General features: G+C 37.3%; 1 protein-coding gene across 1 annotated transcript in view; it reads right to left on the reverse strand.

The window, feature by feature from the left end:
* LOC120526394 (doublecortin domain-containing protein 1-like) overlaps positions 1-25959 on the reverse strand; it is a 532299-nt gene that overhangs the window by 166509 nt on the left and 339831 nt on the right. The window contains exon 18 of the mRNA XM_039749547.1: positions 7202-7359. Within this exon, the coding sequence (XP_039605481.1) occupies positions 7202-7359 (158 nt within the window). The remainder of the gene's footprint in view (positions 1-7201; positions 7360-25959) is intronic.

The following is a 25959-nucleotide window of genomic DNA, read 5'->3' on the forward strand; positions in this document are numbered from 1 at the left end:
AGTCTTATAATGCCCTGAAGATCACCTATTGATTTCAGTGTATAGAAACATTATTAAAAAGTACATTTCCTCTCATGTCTTTAGGCCCTGTTCCCCTGAATCCAGTTGTATAAATAAGGGTAGGCACAAAGATGAAAGTGTTTTTTATAGTTTGAAAGAAAAGATAAAGCCATGCCACAACTAAGAAAGAAGCTTGACAGGACCATAGATAAACAAGTTATTTTGACCAAATACTTTAGAATGCACATAAACTGCAGATTTGAACCAGAGGCTCCAGGAATTCATCAAAACATAATGCTACCCAATAGTCGGCTCTGAATCTTCATATATCCTTTGTTCCTGTTCTGGAATTGATTTGCACTTTTTGTGCCAAAGTACGTTCTTCTCTAGGAGATGGAATGCATCTCCTGCCTGAAGCAATATGATGGTTGTGTGGTTCCATGGTGTCTATACTTGCGTATAATTGTTTGTACAGATGAAAATGGAAACTTCAGGTATTTGGAAATAGGTCCAAAGGATGAACTAGATTTGTGAAGGTCCACAGTTTTTTATCTGAGGTCTGCCTGTGATAAAGGCAGTGAGTTTGATGATAGGCCTTAACATATAAACACATGTTGACCCCAATTGGGATAATTGGCTCTTAGAATCTAATTATCTAATTAACCAAAGGCTTTCATCATTTTTCTGGAATTTTCCAAACTGTTTAAAGGCACAGTTAGCAAAGTGTGTATAAACTTGTGACCCACTGGAATTGCAACATAGTCAATAAAAATTGAGTTTGGATGGGAACACAGGAAGAACTATATGGGGAACTCTAGAAGCCTGAAAGCATTTTCTGCTTTATTTCAGGAGAGGACTATAAGTTTACGGAGGGAGGCTCCCTTACGAAGGTTACTGGAAATGGAAGAAGAGGGAAAAAAAAAAATACTGTCTATGGTCTTCAGGATATAAAGAAGCCTATTTGGACATACTGTATGTGCCAGTGAAAAGGAAGCTGGGGCAGAATACGAGCAGTTCACTTCCAATTAGAGAATCTGGTTTAATTCTACTTTCACGTCAATATAAGTCACCATGATAGAGTTCCTATTTCTGTTAACTAGCACTGATAAAACATAAATGCTGAAGAAGGAGAACTGAACTCTGCACTGGAATATGCTGATGGAAGGAGCCCTTCTCCAATAACTGGACTGAGGCTTATGATGATTGTTTACTGGCTGTTAATAAAGTCATTCCTATATCCAGAGATGGATAAATTTATATCTGAGCGGTTGTCTCAGCTCCCTGAAGTACCTGCCTCAGTTCTGATATGCATCAATAGAAATGTACGTTTAAAAAGAGTCAAGAATATAAACTTAAAGCAGGGAATGTTTCCAAGAAAAGGCAAGAAAGGACATGAAATGTATTATTTCTCCTAATTTCCTACCTGGAGAAGACATAGTTGGGTATTTTGATGTATTAAAAAAAGAAGTGTGAATAAATATACATAACTTGAGCTTAAAAACCCTAATAGCTGAGGTGATGGACTATAACGCTCACTTTTAAAATTGCTTCTGTAACCCCAATGTTAAAAAAGTCTGGTCTTGATGCTGACAAACGTAACAATTTCCGGCCTATTTCCCACTTACCTTTCCTGTCAAAAGCTCTTGAGCGTGTTGTAGCTTCCCAGCTCACCAATTACTTAACGTCTAATAATTTGATGGAACCCTTTCAGTCTGGTTTCAGGGTGCAGCACAGCTGTGAAACTGCTCTGCTACAGGTAACCAATGATTTGCTTATGGCAGCAGACTCTGGACAAACCAGCATATTAATTCTGTTAGACCTCAGTGCAGCATTTGACACTCAGGTTAGACATGACATTCTACATGCTGGGTATCTCTGGCACTGCCTTCCAGTGGTTCAAGTCCTATCTGACTGATAGGCAAAAGTTTGTTAGTCTTGGCAACAGCAGATCCAGCTCAGCACCAGTCACACAAGGAGTTCCTCAGGGCTCTGTCCTTGGCCCTCTTCTCTTCTGTATTTATATGCTTCCCTTGGCCATATTATTCGTAGCTATGGACTGGGCTATCATTTTTATGCAGATGATACTCAACTCTACTTCAATGTTAAAAGTGGAACTTCATCAGAGCTTTCTCAGCTCACAACCTGCCTTAGTGAAATTAAAACCTGGATGGAGCAGAACTCTTTAAAATTAAACTGCAACAAAACTGAACTCCTGCAAATTGGGACTAAAATGCAACTTAATAAAATGAGCTCCTTCCCAGTCAATCTTGGTGGTGATCTCATCAGACCTGCCTCTACTGCAAAGAATCTTGGTGTCATTTTGATTCCTCCCTTTCTTACTCCACCCACATAAATCACATTAAGAAACTTTCTTATTTTCTAACATATCCCGTGTTCGCTCTTTCCTCCCCTTTTCTAACGCTGAGAAACTTGTACATGCTTTTATTACATCCCATAGATTATTGTAACTCGCTATGGCAGGTGCCCTTCTAATCTTATATCTCAGCTCCAGCTTATTCAAAACTCGGCTGCAAGAGTCCTTACTCGAACCAGCAGCAGCGAGCACATCACACCCATCCTGCTCCGTCTTCACTGGCTCCCTGTGTCTTACAGAATCGAATATAAAATCCTACTAATAACCTACAAAGCCTTAAATAACCTCGCACCAAACTACATCAGTGACCTTCTCCATCACTATGTGCCTGCCCACTCACTAAGGTCCTCTGATTCTGGCAATCTTGTTGTGCCCCACACTAATCTACACTCCATGGGTGACAGGGCCTTCAGCTGTATAGCGCCCAGACTCTGGAATGACCTACCGAAATTAATCAGGTCAGCTGACTCCATGAATTCTTTTAAAAAACAACTCAAAACTCATCTGTTCAGGAAGGCTTTTAGCTCTACTTGACTTCATTTCCCTTCTCTCAGTTTACCTCTCTGTCAAGATGCTCATGTAACCTGTGTGTGTGTGTGTGTGTTAGACCATCAATTATGTTGTCTGTGGCTTTCTCTGAATTTACTGTCTTAATCTTCTTTATTTATTTATTTGGTTTATATAATGCTATATACTGTATACCCTGCCGTTCTTTCCTATATTCTGTAAGTGCCTTGAGCATGGGAAAGGTGCTATATAAATAAAATGTATTATTATTATTAAGGCTTCACCACTGACTTACTGTTAAAGGGCACCTCTGGATAATATCATCAATTAAACAAAAACTAAAAAAAATTCTATTTAGCCATTTACTTTTGCTGTAAACAATATGCCAACAAACATTTTAACAATTATAGAATGCATGGTGCAAATGGGTAAACGTATGCCTACAATGACTGATTCACATTATAGTTTGTTTCTCTATGAAATTTATTTAAAAAAACAGAGCGAATAATGCCAACATGAGTCTGAGTTTTACACGTAGCGATTATTTCCTTCTGAACCTATAGTTCCCTTCTGGGACTTGAAATAGTGTTTAATACCAGAATATTTGGATTGATGCTCTACTACACCATGACAGGTTTAATCCCAGACGACCAAAATCTGGCTTTCCTCCACTGTCACTGGTTACTGTGTAGTGACACAAACTGTGCAAGGTAATGGAGCATAGAGCTGTCCCAGTGGTTCAATGGAAAATGTCGGCTGAGGTGACCCTCTGTGGATAGAAACTGTGAATTTGCATCTCACCACCAGTCCAGCTGAGAGCTGTGTATATCTCCTGCAATGCCCGGACTTTCTGGACCACTCTTTTGCCAGGCAGAAGGGTTACTCTTTCCAGGGAGAGAAGGAGGAGGGGGAGTTTGCATTACATAGGAAGTCAATTGAAAAACTAGAATTACAACTGATCCTTTTTACCGGTGAACACATGGCCCTGTCCAGATTTTTTACAGTCAGCTGAAATAGACACAATAGCAAATACAGACCATTGGAGTAGAGGACACTTTTTGGAGACACTCAAACAAATTGAGGGAGATTAGAAGTCTGATCCTTAAAATGCAGTTACTATGCTGCTATATAAACTCCAAACATTTGAGTATTACAAAGAGTTTTAGAACAGTTAACTATGCTACACATATAGAAATATACTTTGTATTATATTACGGTGGAATCGGAAGGTTGCCGGTTCGAATCCCGTAAATGCCAAAAGGGACTCTGCTCTGTTGGGCTCTTGAGCAAGGCCCTTAACCTACAATTGCTAAGTGCTTGTGAGAAAAGTGCTATATAAATGCAAAGAATTATTATGAAAAAGAATTATTATTAATTATTATATTCATCTATAATTGGCTACTAAAAGTGCTATCCTTATATTTTATGTTTTAAAAAATCTGCTAAAAATGTAAAAAAATAAAATAATAGTTCAATGGCAAGGTGTGTTGCAAATTGCAGACAGTTTAATGCATAGAAGTCAATAGAGTATTTAGACATGAAATATTTACAGATTCCATATTTCAGTAGGCTGTGACTGTATTTTCTAAACACAGCTAAAAGCCTAAAGTGCGCACGTTAACTTCAATTATGATCACCAGGGAGAAAAACACGTGGTGTACAATAAATTATTTCTTTTGGTTTAACAGGATATAAATTAACTGCACTATTAGTGGAAAGTTAATAATTCAATCCAACACATTTTTATTAAGTCAGTTCAAAAGGAATCATTGGCCAAACAAATAAATAAATTGCACCAAATGGATGTCATTCTTTTTCACCCAGTAATGCGCACTTTTCATACTCGGGGTCTATTGAAGTTGGATTGTCATTAGAAAACAAGTACACTTCACAGCATGAGGGAAGTCATTTGTCACACGCAAAATAAAAAAAAAAACTGTCTGCAGAAAAAAGTAAACCAAAACTTTATATCGTTACAATCAATATATTAAAATGTTAGGAGTACAGTATTAGTTTAATAAGGTTATTAAAGGAAGGTAATGTGCTGAATTAAACTTTTTTTTTTTCATTTCTAGACTTATGTAAACATTCCTTGCTTAAGAAAGAAAAATAATTTATACTATGCCAGGCAGCTAATTCTAACTTATTACTTTATCAATTGAATACTCATGATGCTAATCTTTTATTTTTTTAAACTTGTCCTGTGCCAAGCTGTCTACAGTTTCCTCTATAAATCAAGAAAAAAACTGAAATTTACATACATTAATTATTATTATGGAACAGAACTGCATTACAGCAATATTTTTCTTCACTATCTTATGAAACTTAGTGTAGTTAAAAACTCTCTTCTCATTGCACCTTTACTAACAATGTGTGCCAATAAAGGAGATACATTTCATTCCAAAGTGGCCTTTCTTTATTTGTTTAGGAAAATAAATAAGTAAGTAAGTAAATAAATAAATAAATAAATAAATGCCAAGAACATCATTAGAACAAATGCCAGCTCTGTCAGTGACAGCTGCTCCCCCGAAAGCAGGGAACATTGCAGGAGTACGTCGGCCAGCAATCCCCTTAGCGGTCTGTAAAGTCACTTGTGGGAAAACAACAAAGGCCTTTCCATACAACTAACACAGATGTGCCCATAGCCAAACTGTCAGAAGCAGTTATGATGATGGCTACTCACAGTTCATTATTTCCTTCTCACAGGTCACTGGGTGACAAGCTGGGTCAGTATGCTTCATTGGCTGTTACTGTACAGTTCCATCGTTATATTATAGAAAAGGTGTGTGCCACTTGATTTGATAAACTTGTATCAACAAATTTATTCTCAACGCAGTCAGAAGAAATCTTTATATATTGGCATGTCTATGGGTGTAATTTGGGAGGTGAGCTGTGTTAAAATGGGAAAGCGTTGAATACCTCTGCACTTAATTAATAACATGAGGTACTTAATGAATACATATTTAATAAACTGTATAAAATGCCATAATTGACATTACTGTTGGATAGTATGTCTTTTTTTCAATATTCACATCACTCTCTCCCAAGCAAAGAATAAAACTTAAGTGATGATACGAAAATGTCAGCTATAATTGTAATTGTAATAACTGTATGGCTTCAAACTGTGTTAAATGAGAGGTTTGTAAAGTTTACTTCCTTTTACATTTATAAACTTTCACAACTAAATAAGATGAAATAAAGAAAACCTCACAATAAAATAGACATACATTTCATAATCCAAATTGTTGTCACTTAATATTTCATGTAAAAGTGTTGATTCTCACAAGAAAATTTACGCCCCATAAAAATCAAAATCATTGAAAGGACGTTTTAAAATGAAGAACATTACATGATAAGTAGAGCATATAAGCATAAGCCACATGAGTTAACAAAATAATAAAAAAGCGCACTCTGCTATGAGCATCTTTAATTTTTAGGCACCAAATTACTGCTCTGTGAAAATCCTTTGGTTAAACAACACAGCTCATAAACATTGTTTAAATTGTTTAAAGCAATTAATCTTTTTTTCACATACACATCTGGATCACACAAAAAGGCTGCATATTCTTGTGAATTTGATTATCTGTATGGGTTCCAAGTGAAACGTGAAGTGAAAATTTGACCATTGTTAAATTGCATTAAACTGACTAAGATGCATTAAAACATAGATATGCCACCCAAATTGTGATTTTCTAAGGCTTAATGTATAATTGTTTCTGGCAACAGTCACAGACTGAAATGAACAAACATGATTTCCAGTAATAATGATAATAATGATGATGTGGCTCAAGTAAAGAGACAGGTCCACAGCAGTGCACTGTAGAAAAAGCAGTGGAGTTAAAAAGAAAAAAATGAATAAATATCACAAAGTACAGTGCATGGATTATCTTCTGTTAGCTTCAAAATACACTTTTCGGTTGCACTAACTACTTGTAAACATTATGAATATACAGTAGACCTTGTAAGAAATGTATAACATGCAGAATTTTACTTTGATTTTCTAAAGTGCCTTAAACCTCAGAACAAAAAAATAAATAAAAAGCCAGAGATGTCAGATATTTTGGTCTATTAACATGAAATAACATATAAGCAAGCATACACACACTTAAACACACGAGCGACATGGAAATTGATACAAGTTCTCATAAATGTTTCCTTCTCTCTTTCCAACTTGATATTTTTTTGAAATTGCAGCATGTCTGTGAGCTTGAGGGCTTTTGAGATATTTCAAAAAATATCTGGGAAATCAATCTTACATGAAACTGAAGGAAAACATCTAATGTCATTGAACAATAACTATCAGTTCTGTCAGTAGCTTACCTTTGAGCTGTGGCCTTGGGGTGTTTGTCTTCAAGTTTCCTCACCAGTGCCACTGTCAGCTGGGGACTCTCCACGGGGGCTCCTGAAGGCATTGGCTGGGTGTCTATGGGTCTTGAAACTTGTGTTTGATTGGTGTCACTAACATTGGATCCTGAAACCTAAGGAAAAAGCAAAACACTTAAACAATTATTCTGACTTCTATATACATATCATTCCCTAATTAAATCATTGCTAAACCAAGAGAAAATGTCGGTCATGCATCTCAAGTCTAGTGTTTAGACTTTTTACAGTGTCACAGGATAAAATTACAACTAATCATGTTCAAGCTAAAAATGCATTAAGTGCTGTCTTATTTGAAGAAGTAAGAATTCTGTATGCAATTATTGGAAGATATTTTAACACTGCTTCTGTTTAAACATAGTGTTATGTATATGACATATTGTAAGTGTTGCCAAGTAGATAGCAAACTCTGCAAGAATTGCATACTAATTGCACTTTTTTAGTGCGATTCATGAATTTCATATGACTTAAACATGTGCTGTGATTGATTATATATGATAATTAGCTTACGATTTCACTCATCTTCAAAGTACTTTTTGCAGTACAGGATACATTTTAAACAGTCAACATAAACAGACTACTCAACAAAATCCAGCCAAACGCAGAACATTGCAAACCTGAGATTCATGAGTATTGAGGAGAAGTTACATTTTATAGCAGATCACATGACGTTAAACCCCTTCCAAAGTGAGTCTAAGCAAATGGTTTCCACTTGGGGGCAGCAGACCAACTGCATATGCTGGGTTTATGTGCCCCAGGGGAGCAAGTAACATGCTTCTGTGTTGGCAAGGGACTTGCTTTTGTTCATCATTCTTTCAAAGCATGGCAGAGACACGAGTTTGAGTGGTATTGAATTCATGACTAATTTCTTATTAGGGAAGCACCTTTAAGCACCTTCCTTAGTTTATTGTATGGTGATAGCTACGTCACAATAAAGAAGTATCAAGAAATCACTCATTCAGATACTATGCATTTGATTAATTTCAGAATTTAAGTGAGGTTACACGAGAAGTGAACAAATTACATGCAGAACACAGAAAAAGGAAGAACTTGTTATGGACATGATTTTGAGTTTTGGTCATATTATTGTTCACAAATAGCTGAGAATGATAAATTACTGCAGATGCAATGTCACAGCTGCAGCCAGAAACCTGAAAAATAATTTCATGACAATTTTCACAACAGAAATGTTTTATTTCTTAAATACAAATAGGGGGCTTTGCCCCCTGCTCGCTTTGCTAAAGCGCTACGCAACAACCACTTTGCGTCTCTGCCGCTCGTGTTATGAAGAGGGGGGCTGAACGCACCCCAAGGAGATGCGATTATTCCTCCAATACCCCCTCTTAAACGGTGATACAATGGGAAACACATATAGTTTTTTTTTTTACCTCCTCTTTGCTCCATCAGCAGCTGGGTTGCTGCTGCCGTGCCGTATGATGTGCATTTCGCGCGGCGCACTTCTGTCATATCACCTATGTTCATTTATTCGATCTCTTTTGACTTTTACCTTTTCAACAATATCACATTGAATTTTGATTCTGTATTTGGAGTTACATTGTGACAACGCAACATATAACTGCCCGTGAGTGAATATCGTTTCTTTCTCTCTACAAGAAAGGTGTCTGAGATTACCACACAGGACTTCCCAAATCTCTTTGCATAATCTCTTGTTGTCTTGCAGGATGTGAAAGTGTCTCTGAGACAATCACGTCTAGTCTCCTTCCAAGATTTTTTTTTTGTAATAGAGAGATAATTCTGTATGGGCTTCCTCTCCACATATTTTAGTTGTTTTCTTACATCCTGAAGATGTGTGCATTGGGCTAACCAGAGTTTGTAAATTGGCCTCATATGAGTGAATATACCTTCCATGGACTGACATCCTATCCAGGATTGGTTCCTCCCTTGTTCTGGATACTTCCAGGATCCCCTGAATTAGGCACGTTTGATAATGTTTGGATACTGTTATGTAGCGGAATAGCTACCATGCTCCTGAACACCCAACTTCATCTCTTCATATCATCTGTGTCTTCATCAAGCTACTTTTTCCTCCTATTTGGCATCTCCTCTCTTTGCTTCCTATTCTTAGCTCATCGATCTCTGAGAAAGCTTCTTTGAGATTAAATGATTAAGTTTAAAATTATATTTGAAAATCATGATTCAACCCAAAACTCTTTTGGATATCAGACAGCACTCGTTTTTAAATACACAAAAATAAAAACCTGGCTTTGATACTATTTTTGATAACACATTCACATGCCTAATTATACATTAAAATATATCATGTTGGCTTTGGGATTTGGTGTTTTACACTACCTTAAAGTCATTTATGTGTAGATTATAAATCAACAAAAATATTTATGTTTAAGATATTAAACCCACTAGTGAGGCCACATCTGGAGTATTGTATGTAGTTTACATGCTCTTATTACAAAAACGACATGACAACAGTAGAGAAGGTCCAGAGAAGAGTGACTAGACTGATTCTGGGACAGAGATGCATGAGCTATGGCGAGAGAATGAAGGAGTTGAATATTTTCAATTTAAGCAGAGTTTAGCAAGAGACATGACAGAAGTTTTTAATATCGTGAAAGCAAATAGTGTGGTGGATCCAAGTAATTACTTTAAATTAAGTTCTTCAGCATGAACATGTGAACAAATATGGAAACTTGTTAAGGGTAAATTTCGTACAAATGTTTTAAAGTCATTTGCCATGCAGAGAACTAAAGGTACAGGGAGTAAATTAACAAGTAGTGTAGCAGAGAAAAAACTTTAGCACGCTGGCCTAAATGGCCTATTGTTGTCAAATTTGATCTAATGTTTAATTTGTAGATATCATTTTTTTTTGTCACATTTTATATTGTTATCACAATTGCAAGATGGATTTTGCCTATCTGTGACCATGTCGTTTACAGTTGTCATGCCCATTGCTGGTCATGTGGTATGGAGGGTAGGTTCTCATGTCATATTACATTATCAACTTTCAACTATAAAAGATGGTGGTGTGGTATGTTCTGCATCCAAGTGTTTGGTTATTCCTCAAAAACACACAACTTTGACCAAAGCATTTGTGAGGGACTTTTGATTTTAGTTTGGTATTGACCTTTGCAACTTTTAATGTCTGTTTGCCTTCTGACCATAAATGTGTCTTTGTTCACTTCACACAACATTCGTATAATGGTTGTTACACCTTTCACAGTGTAAGTAACAATAGGAATAGGCTAAGCCCCATTGTAAACTTACCTAACCTAACCTAGTTACCTAAACTTTGAGTAAGCAGATTTAAATAATGGATGAATGTTTACTATGCAACAAATAACATGTACTGTATGTTTCTTTAGTTAATGTTACTGGAACACTTGTTACTTTTCTCAGCATGCATTCTGTAAACCAAGTGTTTGTGGAAGCCTGCTCAGGGCGCTCAGGATTTAAAGAGCAGTCTACCAGATATTGTACTTGCTCAAAGTATGTGATTTATACTTGATCTATACAATAAAAGCAAGATCATTTTCAGCTGGCACTTGATAATTACACATACACATGTTAAACCCTTAAAAATATTATTTGATAGAAATCTATTGTCTGATTCTATAATATTTGCATTTCTCTCAAGTTATTTTGCTGTAAATAAAAAATATAGAATTTTATTTATTTTGGTGGTAAATTTAAAATAACAAAACATTATTAGAATAGGAAACGGAGCATTTTACAATTAATCACTTGCCTTATAATAGCATATTTAATTGTCGCTAAGCCTGAAAAAACCCTATCTAGGAGATTTATTTCTTAATTACAATAGTTGGTATACTTGATAGATGCTCAGGCACTAATCTTAACCTCTCTCCATATATTTCTACTGTATTATGTTTGTTAAATTGTCAAGATTTTGAATGTCATGAGGTAATTCCCATTTCTAAGGGCTAACTAAAAATAAAATTCTAGAAACAAAACTGAAGTCTGAGCACTTTTTTTGCAGAAACAGAGCTGTAGGCAAAGTATGGGGCCCTAGTAATGTGTGTCTCCTTGTACTGGAATAATTCAGAGGATATAAGATCAAAAGATTGCAGAAAAGCAGCGTCAAGAATGTGGTGCTTGCATTTTTTCATATCCAGTTCTTTGCTATACAGTTTGACTCTAGCTATATTTCCCTTGGGTGACACAACTTTACTTATGGCATTGAATTTTAATTTATTATGTTCATATCAAGATTTTTTTAGACATCAACAATGATAAGCCAGAGGAAAAATAAAATCTGCCAGTCTAGCAAGTAAGAGTGGTGAGCTCTAAACCCAGAATGAGGCCAAAGAGGTCAAAGTATTAAAGAAAGGTAAATTTCTACCAGATCAAGAAAGAGGAGAGTTAAACAAAGGATAAAGCATGCAACCACTAGTGGAGACAAAACTTGAAATGTCTAATGCCCCTCTTGGTCTTCCTAGAACAGGTCCTCCTTTGCTGAATATCCATGGTGTGACTTTTCACCGTATCCATGATCCAATTACTATTTCTTAATACTAGGCCATGATTCTTTTCTTTCATTCATCTTTCTTGATTCTCTACATCTTGCTAATTGATTGCTTGCCACCAGCATCTCTCTGGCTATTGTCCAGAGACAGCAGTAATTCCTCTGGTCATTTATGGTCATGCTCAAAATTCATTTCCCAGGTCAGGTGTATATTTGCCACAGGGACACCTGGGTGAAAACAGTCATATTTATTATAACATCCAAGCATATTTAATATCAAATATCTGAATTTAGGAAAAGAATAATATCCAAATATTAAGGAACTGACTAGAGGGTAAATGCATCAAGTTAGTACAAATATTTGCACCATTAAGAAACGGCTTTCGAAAAAATGATACTTCTGGTAAACTCTACATTCACAGGCCAAATAACAGGAAATTAACAAGCCAGACTAACAATGGCGTCTACTTGCAGCTAGCTCTGATTGATGCTGCTTTCACGTGCTATATGACAAAAATGTAGTATTTCCCTGTGCGAAACTACATGTGACCACCCTTCAAAGTTTGAGCTGTCAGTGGAACAATGTAAAGAAAACAATACTACCCACATTAGCCCAGGTGTGATGCAACTGCGACCTTTCAATTCACTTCATAATATGAAATGAAAAATAATAAACAGGTCAACCAGAAATATTATTTTTAAATTCTAATTGCATTTGGAGCCATGAAATACATGATTAATCAATAAACAGAGCTTATCATTAATTGCTTTTTGTGCAGGCCAGTTTAGCAACTTAATAGCAACCTTGCATTTCTACCAAAATGGCAATCATGAATTCATATAAAGATGAGTCCTGGTGAGGTGAGTCGTCAAAAATGGTAACTAAAACTCCCACAGCACACAAACGTAGCAGAAAAGACAGTAGAATGAAAACCTGTCCACCAAGGACAGAGTCCATGATTCTTCATGTAGTTAATCTACAGTAGAATGCAGTCTTTTAGCTGTCTGTAAGAAGGAAAGGTTTTCATACTGTGTTAAAACTATTTAAAAGATTTTTGCTGTTTCTTTCTCAAGTCTCTGTTTCACACTTCATCATAAGTATTCCAAAATGAATAATTAACATGAAAAGAATTCCCAAAACTGCAAGAAAATAACTCATAGAGGTGCAATTTATTCATGTCTGGTAATCTTTAAAACAGAACAGCTTAGATTCCTACCCCTGTGCCCGTATTTATCAAGCATCTTAGAATTACTCCTTATTAATACAACAGCAGAAACATAAAAGACAAGGATACAGACTCACATGACAGATAATACAACCAATCAATTAATCAATAAATAGCTAAATAAAAATAAATCAATTTAACGAGTACATTGGGTGGAAAACTTAACCAGTGCATCGGGTGGAAGCATTGATTTGCCTCATAGCAGTGGGCAGAAAAGACCCTCAGAGTATTACCTTGTGCATTGTAAGGACGTTCAATGCTTGATGCAAAATTCAATAAATGTTTTGTTGTGACCTACCCAAATATCTCTAGATATGTCTTTATCTTAAATGGGCATACAGTATATGTACCTGGGTGCTTTAATAAAGCAAATGTCTTAAAAGAAATGTGCGCTTCATTTATCCACTAAGGTTGCTTACTGGATATTAAACGCATATTAGGCTATGCTTGTGCTGACATTTCAACTGAATCATCCTTTATAATTGGAAAAACTTTAAATCTTTGCACATGTTTAACAGAAGATGGCTATTGCCATTTCATCATTGTCTATATTTCACAATTTATTACTACAGCATCATGGGATAATTGAGATATTGTGTATTCAAAAGATAATGAAATTGACATAGAATTTGTTTTTGTTTAGGTTAGCAAAAAACTTTTCATAAGCATAACTCCTCTCAGGTATGATGTTCTTTGCCAACTGAAAAAATATATTGACTTTAATGAAAGGACAAGTGGCCGTGCATCTGTGTATCCATCTAGTTTCTATGTCTCTATTATATGTCATTTAGTATGGAATTTGTAAAAGTATTAGGTATACTGGGAGAAGGATGCTAGGGATGGAGCTGCCAGGATAGAGGAAACGAGGAAGGCCTAAGAACAAGATTATGGATGTGATGAGAGAGGACATGCAGGTGATGGGTGTAACAGAGCAAGATGAAGAGGACAGGAAGATATGGAACAAGACGAACCGCTGTGGCAACCCATAAATGGAGCAGCCGAAAGGAGAAGATGATTGCTAATGACTGTGATCTGTCATCTGTTGGAATGACAAACACAACGCATTTTGTTACAACATGAAATACAAGATTTGTTCCAACAGATGGTGCACTGCAAATGTTAATAGTGAGGTGTACATTGATTATTATTTACACTTCAGTCCATCATAGATGGGTAGCACAGTTAGTCATCAAAGTCAAACATAAAACAGTTCTCCAATAAACCTTAAAAATGTACTAAATAATGTCATTAGGTTTTTTCAAGCAGAGTTTTGTGCATCTGATAAAGCGCAGGCAGGCCCGCCGCCAGAAGTATTTGGGCCCCAGACAACTGGGTATGCGTGGGCCTCTCTGCCTTCCCCCAGGTCCCAACATGCCAAAACCTTCAAATACGTATACAAAATGATCGAAATGTAGTTTATCTGACAGTGACAATGCTGCATTTATGAATATCATACTTGATGAGTTAAGCCTTCTCGCACATCAAAGTTTGACTGCGAGAAGGAAAGCCAGTGCTAACGGAAGCTCGCAGCGGAATTGAAACAATACATTAATGAGATAGGCCTATGTATTATCTAACGTGTAACGGTACAATTATACCAATGCAATGAATAGGAGTAACATCTGAACATTTTAATACTGTATATACTAACGGTTAGGGTTATCTACATGGTGTACAATCAGTATGGTAACTTGCTGTATCAAACTTCAAAGTTTTTAAAGTAATCCGGGTGATCCAGAATCTTTAGTGATACACACAAAACCAATGCACACTTGTCACTGCTTTAAAACCAGCAATAAACACCCAAGCGAATGAATTATCAAACTACGGAGACGGACTTCTGCTACACCATACACGTCAGCATCCACGATAGTGCACAACAATATCGCTGTTGCCTGAGACAGAACAGCGCCTGTGTGTGTGAAACGGAAGTATTCAATTACAGCGGCGAAGTCAATCCATTATCCACGTACCCGGTACAACAAACATACTACTCAACGTCAAGCTCAAGGACTTCGGCGTCGGCTCTCCTTTGTCTTTGAGAAGCGTGCCGCTACCGGCCCCCTTTGACAAGCGTGCTTCACGCGACACGAGCACGATATCTACTTGCGTGGAGCGTGCAGCTAGTAAAACACTCACTTGTATTGTTGTAAGCTAAATGATTTAACTTTTCTATTACATGTAACTTGAATAATTGTCCGAATATATATCTACGCGCACAACATCAGCATAAAAAAAATCAAGCGTGAAGGGGCCCCCTTTCGTTAGGGCCCCGAACCAGAGTCCTGTTTGCCCCCCCCCGGCGGGCCTGGCGCAGGTGAGTCCTATCTTTGTTGATCCACGAGTATAGTATGTGCACTGATGTCTGCAGAACGCAATATGGCAATGATCATGAAAAAATAAAGGTAAAAAATTTTATAAACAGTAAAAAAAGTGACAAAGAAGCTAAAGTTATTTAGGGTGTTCTAAAACAAGCTAAATGAAAACTGAAAAAAGCAACAGTAAAACTTCCTTCCATTCATTCATCATCCAACCCGCTACATCCTAACTACAGGGTCACAGAGGTCTGGTGGAGCCAATCCCAGCCAACACAAGGCACAATGTAGGAAACAAACCCCAGGCAGGGCACCAGCACACCACAGAGCACACACACACACACACACCAATCACAGACGGGACAATTTAGAATTGGCAATGCACTTAACCTGCATGTCTTTGGACTGTGGGAGGAAACCAGAGTACCCGGAAGAAACCCACGCAGACATGGGAAGAACATGCAAACTCCACGCAGGGAGGACCCGGGTCTCCTAACTGTGAGGCAGCAGCACTACCCACTGTGCCACCGTGCCGCCCACAGTAAAAATTAAACAAAGCAAATCAGAACATCTCTTCCTGAGACAGCAGTTGCAATAGGACATAGGGCATTAATAAATATTCAGAACATCCTTTAGTATTATTAAGTGCTGTTTTCCCATCATATCCATCATTGAGTTAAGTTAAATTGCAAGCATTCCAAACAGCACATATTGTAAAGTTAGGGGGCTGTCTAATGGTTGAATAAGAAAAAAATTGTTATTGACTGCATGTTTATTTCTCTACAAATGAACAGAATAAAAAGAAGAGTGGTGAAGAGCAAACTAAAGAGCATAACAAACATATCTATCTGTCCATCAATTATCCAGTATTTGAAGGAAAGAAGGACCCAACACCCAAATGGACTCACACACACTCCCCTCACTTGCTCACTTACTCAAGAATCACCTTTGATTTGCAAGTTAACATAACATGCACCTGGGATATGCGAGAAAGGTGGAGTATCCAGGAAAAAAAAGAAAAACATTCAGAGAGAGACATGGGGAAGGTGAAAACTTCCCATGGGCAGTGACTGGACTGTGAGGTGAACTCAGCACTCTGAAGTCATGAAGCAGTAGCCTTAACCACTGTGTCTTTAAGCAAGAAACACTGCCACTCCTGTATTTATTTTGGAGAAGCTACTCTTGAAGAGAAGCACTCAGATTCCTTATTAAAGCAATGGATTTTGAGAGGTTTGCATTTCTTCTAATTTATTCTTATGAGGCAATTTTGGGAAGTGCATCATTCAAGTCCCAGGAAACCACTAAATGTCTACTTACAGTACTAAAATGACATGGAGATTAATTTGCCAGATGAAATACATTTCATGTTCAGTCACACTAAGTTCTGAGGGTAAAAAAGACAAGCTTGAACCCAGCAATGAAAGCAAAGACTTACTACACTTTTGCTTTTTTTGGATTATCTATGTCATCCTTTTGCTAAATATCTATTTCAGCTTTTACCATTCCAGTTTAAAAGATACAAACTTAAAGAGTTAGCACCTGCTGTTTCTCACATTCATCCTTTATAGTACCAGCAGTAATGAGACCAAGAGTGACATAAGAGGCAGCCATTTGTAAACAGTCAGACACACTTAACTATGTGTTGTTTGCCTCCGGCCACACCTCCCACTTACTATGCAGTCATCTGAAATTATTTTGCCATCTGCCGGTGTATTTAAATAAACTCCTCACCTTTACCCTTTGCTATGTCAGTGAGTCATGTTTATGACGTGCCAGATTAACATATGATATCTTGAGAAGCATGCAACAGGCAGAAATATTTCTATTGCTCTGTCAGTCATTCATTCAATCATTCTTAAAGAGTCACTGCTTTCTATTTTGAAGGATCAAGAAATGCTTTAATCTCTTATAAAAATGTAAAAAAAACCTCAAAATGCTGGTATTTTAAGCTAAACATCACTACCAAAGCTGTCTTCCTGAAAAAAAAAATCTGATGTGGCCAGCAGAGTATGGTGTGGATTTACCAAAATATATGCAAGATATCAGCACCACTTAAGTTATTTTTTACATTGTAATCCACTTTAAAGGCAAATCTATTTAACTTAAAATAAAAATATCAGTTCTTAACTTTTTTAACATAAATTTAAGTAATTAAATAAAGTTTGCATTAATCTATTTACATTACATTACATTAATCCATTGCTCAAGGATTGCCTGATTTAAGATGTTGAAAATTAATGAGAAAGAGTAGAAACCCGCACCTTTCTCCACACAGCAGCTAAGTCATGGAGCTAGCACCTTAGCTCATAAACTGAAGGGGGCTGAATTCAAAACTCAAAGTCAGAAACCTAAAACAAATGAAACGCCTGCCATAAAGAGACACCTTGGAATTTGAATTAAGGGCAAAAAATATAATCAATGTCTCTTTATAGTAAGATTACCGCTCTTTGAAAAACCTGAACTTTACACACTCAAAACCTGAGCTTTAAACTGAGCTCAGATTCACTCTTTTGAGTCTGTGAGCCACTGGTTTGGCTCTTGTTGCTTTCAGTATTAAAACCTTTGCACTTTAAAAGCCCAAAGCTGAATATCAAAGCCTTAAACCTGTTCAGGTCTTAAGACCAACAAGAGCAATTTGTACATCAAATTTCATTCAAATCTGAACAGTTGCTCTTGATTTACAATGCCTACAAAAAACACACAAACACAAAGTCACACATCTTTCTGGAATTCCCCAAAATATGTTCTAGGGTTAGAATAAAGATGTGCTCTGTTGAAAACTCAAAATCAGTGCAAAAAATACTTCCTCTATACATAAAATAGATAGAAAGTCAACATTTAATTTTCACTCAGTTTAAACAGTAGCTAATCATAGGCAGCTCTTTAGGCAGTCGTGCATTAGGAAGGCTAGTCGATTACAATACTAACAAATATTTATTTATCCATATTTGACAGATTTGACAAAAAGACACACTGGGCAGAAATAAAAAAAAACTGTACTGTGGACAGAGCCGCAGCAATAAGGCTGTGGAAAAGCATCACTTTGGTCCTTCATACATCAATTGCAAGTGGAGTGAAGAGATTTTTTTGATTTTGTGGAAACAATGCAGAAATTTATACAGAGAACTAAAAGCAATGAGAAAAGAAAGGCAAAAAGATATTTATGTTAAGCATTTGGGCAAGCCATATGGTCTACAAGAAAGGCCATGTAACAAATGTTTGTGTTTATATTATACTGTGTGTTAATCAAATGATGAGCAATTACAAGCTTGAAGTTACAATAATTGTTATTAAACTCATTTTTACTCCCAAAGTATTAAGACATGAATTATGCATCAGTTAAATCAAATCTTTCATCCATTTACTAAGAGACTAATTAACCAAACAATGTATCTTTTGAATATGGAAGACACATTTCTAACTACAGAGAAATTAAATGAAAGTCATTCTAATGTGGATTCAGATCCATGAGCTGTGAAGAGGAGATGCTGCCTATTATGCTGTCACCTAATTATCCATTTTTGAATTCTGCTTTTTCTGGTAGCATTGAGTAAGAAACAAGAACACACTCACTTACATCATATCAAGTTACATAAGCACTTTATATTAGGTACAGCAAAAATGCAAGTATAACTCATTTACTAGAAGACCTTAACATACACTTCTTTGGGTCCAGTAAAGTGTTAATTCATCTCTGCAATGTAATCTACTTACAAAACTTCACTTTAGAGAGGTCTGAGGTGGCAACATGAGATGCATTTCTCTTGATATTACATTTTTAGTATAAGATCATGTCAATTACCATCATGTCAATATGCCGCACTGCAGAGAGATGAATAACCTATCTACTGATATGTGTGATGAAAACCAAAACACATCTTTTTGGAGGTCTTCTTACATAAGAGTAAATAAGGAAGAAGACATTGCATTTATATAATGTCTCTGAAGACACTCAAAGTGCTATACATAAAGAGGGATAACCGCCATCAATGTGCAACATCCTCCTGGACGATGCAATGGTGGCCATTTTGTGCCAGTATGCTCACCACACATTAGCTATTAGTTGATGAAAAGGTGAAAGAGATTCCAATTAAAGACGGGGATGAATAGGAGACCAGAATGACCAGACTGTGATGGACAATTTAGCCAGGACATCGGAAAACACCCTACACTTTATAAAAGATGACCAAGGATCATTTATGACCACAAAGAATCAGAACCTCATTTTTACGTCTCATCTGAAGGATGCCACCATTGTTGCCATGTCTCCGTCACTGCACTGGGGTGATGGTATCTACACTCTGATCACAAGATAAGTGACCCCTGCTGGCCTTGCCAACACCTCTTCCAACAGCAACTCAAGCTTTTCCTAGTTAGTCTCCCATCCATATATTAGCTGGGCCCAAAAATGCTTAGCATAAGGTAGATTACTTGTTCTGAAGGGCATGTGATATTGCAGCTGGCTAAATGAATAATAGATGCATTTTTCCAGTATCTAAACTTACAAAGTGTTACCCAAATTACAGTTAGTTCACCAAGTATGTGTAACAGTTGAGTTTTATGGAACACTAGCAAAATACCCGCGCTTCACAGCAGAGAAGTAGTGTGTTAAAGAAGTAATGAAAAATTAAAGGAAACATTTTGAAAATAACGTAACATGATTGTCAATGTAATTGTTTTGTCACTGTTATGAGTGTTGCTGTCATATATATATACACACATACATACATACACACACGTTATATATACAGTATATATATCTATATCTATATTTATATCTAATATCTATATATATCTATATTTATATCTCTCTCTATATATATACACATACATACTCTACATACATACACACACACACATATTATATCTATATCTATATACATATATAGCAAAATACCCGCGCTCTGCAGCGGCGAAGTACTGCCTTAAAAGTTTTATTAAGAAGAAAATTAAACCTTTTTAAACTGAGGGAAAATATACCAATAATTATTTGTTAAGGATCTCTTTGTATACCACATTGTGAGTTCGGCCCTCCAGTTGTAATATGACCAAGCTGTGCGCTAAGCTTACTCTTAAGCATGCAACGTACAGTTGGCCATGTGAACAGTAATCTTGTTTCAAATCTCACAGCTTGGATTGCTGCTGTCATAATCGGTTTGAGTTTCATGGTTTGTTTCAGTTACGACAGTATTTGTAGGACTTTTGTTGAAGTGACATTCGGCATCTGTCAAGCGTTGTAAGTATACAACAGGTTTCATTGATAACTTCACATCCAGCTTTTGAGAGTTTAAACATTCATAAACATCAAAGTGTCCACTACTGAAATTGTCACCTGTGAATCTAAGATGTTTAAGAGGCATTGGCGGTTGTCCAAAGGTGTAAAATATTTGGCCATATCGGTACACTTGAAAGCGACAACCGAACAATTCAGCGGCAGCCATCAACTCACATGCAGAACCATAGGTGAAGGGCTTAAGCATTTCACTCTTCTAGTGCTCCTGTGTAGTATAATTATCTCCTGTACTGTCATCAGTCCACACCTTGAACCTGTCCCAATCATTCAATACATAAGACACAATGTTTCTCCAGATATCAAGAGTGAGCCTGATATGGCCGTGCAATATGTAACACAGAGAATGGAAAAGATAGGTGCCATCTCCAGGCATGGAAACCACTCAGTAAGTGACAGTTCTTTGATCGATGGTGATCACCTCGATAGACATGTTAATGCGGGTACGGTTGGAATGATAAAGGAAATGGGTACCTGAACGATGTAAAGTAAGTCTAAAATACCTACACAATAACTATAATCGTAATAAATGAACAATAAAACAGTGGAGAAGCCGTGGATTAAATAAAAAGGCTGTAGTTACTAGCAGGGAGACGTGAATCCCGTGGCAAAGCAAGGAAGGGAATGAAGAGACTGGAGCGACGGACGGCCTTATATAGGCAGGCAGCCAACAACGTGGGAGGCATTGGGATGGGGGACCCAACGCCGCCTCACATGGTGACTGAGCTGCAGGCTATGGACATATATATGTACGTAAGTAGGATTCAGCTAGCGTTGGGAACCCGCGTACCAAATTTCTTGAAGATGGGCCCATAAGTAACAAAGACTGTTGAAAAGTTCAATATGGCGACCGACAGTGGCATCATACCACCGAAATAAGTACGTACATTGGTTTCGGTTAGTGCAGGGAAGCCGCCTACCAAATTTCGTAAAGATGGGGCCATAAATAAGAAAGTTCAACATGGCGGACGTTGTTGACCGTTATGACCGTTATGCGTAGAATTTCGAAATGAAACCTGCTTAACTTTTGTAAGTAAGCTGTAAGGAATGAGCCTTCCAAATTTCAGCCTTCTACCTACACGGGAAGTTGGAGAATTAGTGACATTGGAAAGTTCAATATGGCGGCTGACAGTGGCGTCATACCACCGAAATAAGTATGTACATTGGTTTCGGTTAGCGCCGGGAAGCCGCCTACCAAATTTCGTGAAGATGGGGCCATGAATAAGAAAGTTCAACATGGTGGACGTTGTTGACCGTTATGACCATTATGCGTAAAATTTCGAAATGAAACCTGCTTAACTTTTGTAAGTAAGCTGTAAGGAATGAGCCTGCGAAATTTCAGCCTTCTACCTACACGGGAAGTTGGAGAATTAGTGACATTTGGAAAATTCAATATGGCGGCCGACAACAGCGTCATACCACCGAAATAAGTACATACATCGGTTTTGGTTAGCGCAGGGAAGCCACCTACCAAATTTCGTGAAGATGGGGTCAGCCTTCTACCTACACGGGAAGTTGGAAAATTAGTGACATTGGAAAGTTCAATATGGCGGCCGACAGTGGCGTCATACCATCGAAATAAGTACGTACATTGGTTTCGGTTAGCGCAGGGAAGCCGCCTACCAAATTTCGTGAAGATGGGGCCATAAATAAGAAAGTTCAACATGGCGGACGTTGTTGACCGTTTTGACCGTTACCTGTAGAATTTCTAAATAAAACGTGCTTAACTTTTGTAAGTAAGCTGTAAGGAATAAGCCTGCCAAATTTCAGCCTTCTATCTACACGGGAAGTTGGAGAATTAGTGAGTGAGTGAGTGAGTGAGTGAGTGAGTGAGTGAGTGAGTGAGTGAGTGAGTGAGTCAGTCAGTCAGTCAGTCAGTCAGTCAGTCAGTCAGTCAGTCAGTCAGTCAGTCAGTGAGGGCTTTGCCTTTTATTAGTATAGATATATATATATCTCCTTTGGGGTGCGAGCAGCTGTTTCTGGGAGTGCCAGAATCCATCGAGGAAGAAAAATTAAAAACATTATTTGTACAAAATCTTAATTTATCTATCCATTCCTAAATAATTAAATGGGCAGGCTATTTCGTATCAGTGCAATACGCTGCTTGTTAAAATGGATGACTCCTGCTCTTACGTGCACTTAGTGCTGCGTGGGTATTATGAACTATTGTATCTGTTCAATTTCTATTTAAATTTTAAATATAAATAATTTTTATTTAGTCAACAAAAATATGTTTGGTAGGAATGTAAGTTAAATTTAGTCATCATTGCATAAATTTTTCTTCACCATAGAAATTTAAAGACTAGCCATGATTAAATGAACGGTAAAAAAGTAAGAGTGAAGCAAGGGCGACTTTTTCAGGCAGGCAGGTGACAGCTCAATAGCTTGAATTTGGATATAAGTAGGTTCTATTTAGTCGACAGAAATATCTTTGCCTGAATAAGACGCCCTCGCTTCGCTCTTACTTTTTTACCGTTCATTTAATCATGGCCAGTCGCGAAAAAATTAGGAAATGGAAGGAGGATTACACTGAGTATGGGTTTACCAAAACAATTATTGATGGAGAATAAAGTATCCATTATTCATAAAGCTTCAATTGGTGATCTGTTTTTCTGTGTTAACCTCATATTTTTTCATACTTCTTCTCAAACGAAGAGGGTGCAAGGGTAAAATGAATCGGTAAGCGCTGATATATATATATTGAATAGTTTTACTGTCAAATAATGCAAACAGTATGCAGCACGTGTTTCACCCTAATTCTGGGCTCATTAGGCGTACACACTCACTGCACCCCCTCTCGGGAATCGAACCTCAGACGTCAACGCTAGAGGCAAAGCCTCTCGTGTTGCCACGGCGTGTGGTTCGTTTATTTGACAGTATGTAGATTGGGGTGTGTATATATATATATATATATATATATATATATATATATATATATATATATATATATATATATATATATATATATATATATATATATATATATATATATATAACATAACTCTTGTAGCCACAATAAATGCGTTTATTTTATAGACAAACCAGGGATGAACAAGTTCCTTTCTACTGCAGCCACAGCTGCGACACACATAAAAAACATCAATAATAACTCATAAACTTGCAATATTATTTAGGAAAATCGCAACATTTTACTCACCAAAAATTCGGATTATTTGTAAACAAAATCCATCGTCCTCTCTTTCCTCAAAAACAATTCAATTACTCTGTCGTACGGATTATCCGTGTGCTTCAATTCCATCAAAACCTCCCTTTCTATCGCCATCAAAGCTAATGCTGAAAGGCGAACCCGCCCCATGGTATATCTGGCATAAGTTTGAATTCGCTTTAGGGCTGAAAATGTCTGCTCGACAGAAGCAGTGTACACAGGAATGGTCACCGCCAAATATACCAATGTGAACAGCTGCCCCATGCTCTGATTCAGATTTTTCTGATGAAGGAAGTGAAGGAGATCAGTAGGAGATTCTCCTGCAAAATCATCCATGGCATACATTACAGTCAGTTCTGTTTTTAGCCGAGACAGATCAAAAAGCGCTCCGTGGCTCTTGTGTTAAACTGGAGAAGGCTGCATGCGTGAAATTTTTCTTGTATTCCCGAAACTTCTGGGGCTTGAGAAGCGTGACAAACATTAGGTTTTCATGGTCTTGAAATCTGGTCTGTGTCTGGCAAATAATATTGTAAAGAATCCTGCCATGGAGTTGGCTGTAGTGCATGCAACAATCTTTCGCTCGGAGTGTTTGTGGTGCGTTCAGTGGCCTCGTAGAGTTCCTCATATTGGCTTTTATCCAATTAATGGGTCTGAATACGGTGACGTTGCCGTACGCCTCCTAGAGGGCCCTACTGACACCAACTCAAAATCTGATTGGTTGAAGCAACAGGTTAATCGACATTTATTCTGTGTTAGAGTGCCTCCACAACAGATTGTGAAAGCCTCTCTGCCCATCAACAAATGACGGCTGAAATGTGATTGGTTAAATACTTTAATACGAAACTCCGCCTCCCACGGCTATCGAGCTGCATTCTATTACAGTATATGGACGAAAATAGGTTCCAGTTATGAACATTGCGCATAGAATTTCGAAATGAAACCTGACCAACTTTTGTAAGTAAGCTGTAAGGAATAAGTCTGCCAAATTTCAGCCTTCTACCTACACGGGAAGTTGGAGAATTAGTGATGAGTGAGTCAGTGAGTGAGTGAGTGAGTGCTTTGCCTTTTATTAGTATAGATTCAAAGAAAACACACACATACATCAGCAGTGTGCATACTAGCTAGGACTCATGCCCAAGTTCTTTAAGCTATAAGGCAGCCATGGTAATTACTGAGCCATAACTATTGACTGAAATTTAGGTACATTAATCAATTAAATAATAAGACATACAGCAAATTTCAAGATTGTTCACTTTATAAATATTTGGTGGGACATCAACCCCAGTCAAGATTCTGCCATTAATCTTCATTGGTCTAAATGTGTTATTTCTCCTGCTACTGACTATTTATATTCATTCATGTTAGACCATCCTTACAGCATCCCTCCTCTCAGGCCAAATCTTCAGTTTTATCCTTTTCTCCCTTCAGTCTTAACACCTTCTTCTTAATTACCTCATTATTTCTGCTAACCTGGATTTGATATTGTGTGTCTTACAGAAAGTTTCCTCTCTAACCAGGCCCTCTGTTCTTTGTACCTCTGATGGCTACATGTTTCTTGACAGGCTTCTTCTGACTGGCTGCCTGGCATGGAGGTAACTGATGTTATATTTAATCCTTTTCTTTCAGACACTGCCATCTCTTCTTAACTTCATGTCCTCTAAGAATGTCACTACCACATTTTCACTCCCCTGTCATTCTCCCTTGCTGTGATATACCATCCTCCTAGCAACAACCTTTCCATCATTTCAGATTTCATTGAATTTCTTTCCTTAGACTGTACCAGCAGAAAGTATGTTTTCATCCTTGGTGATTTCACCATTTATGTCAGCTGTCTTCCTGCAGCACCACCTTTGAATTTACTGTCTCTGTTTCTTTTCATGACTCTTTTAGACTTTCGGAATCCATTCCTCTCTTATTCATTTTATTGACGAGACTCTGAGTATCCTTTATACTAAAGGGTCATTCCTATAAATCTCTTTGCTTCACCTCTGATATTGCACTCCCAAAATATATCCTTGTCTCTGAGATTTTGCATCTGCCATTTCCTCTCTCCCTGTGCTGTAGTGACATTCCCACAATAGGCTCCTCTCTGTGCCCCAATATCATATTGCCTGTGTTCTTTACCTTCTTCTCCTCCATTGACTGTTAAGAATGGTGTCCATCTGTACTCTGTCACACATTATGGATCTGGTTACTTCAGTAAGAAATATATTACCCCAGAAGAATTGTTCCTGGCCTGTCA

Source organism: Polypterus senegalus, chromosome 1 (assembly GCF_016835505.1).
Source record: "Polypterus senegalus isolate Bchr_013 chromosome 1, ASM1683550v1, whole genome shotgun sequence".
In the NCBI taxonomy this organism is placed as follows: Eukaryota; Metazoa; Chordata; class Cladistia; order Polypteriformes; family Polypteridae; genus Polypterus; species Polypterus senegalus.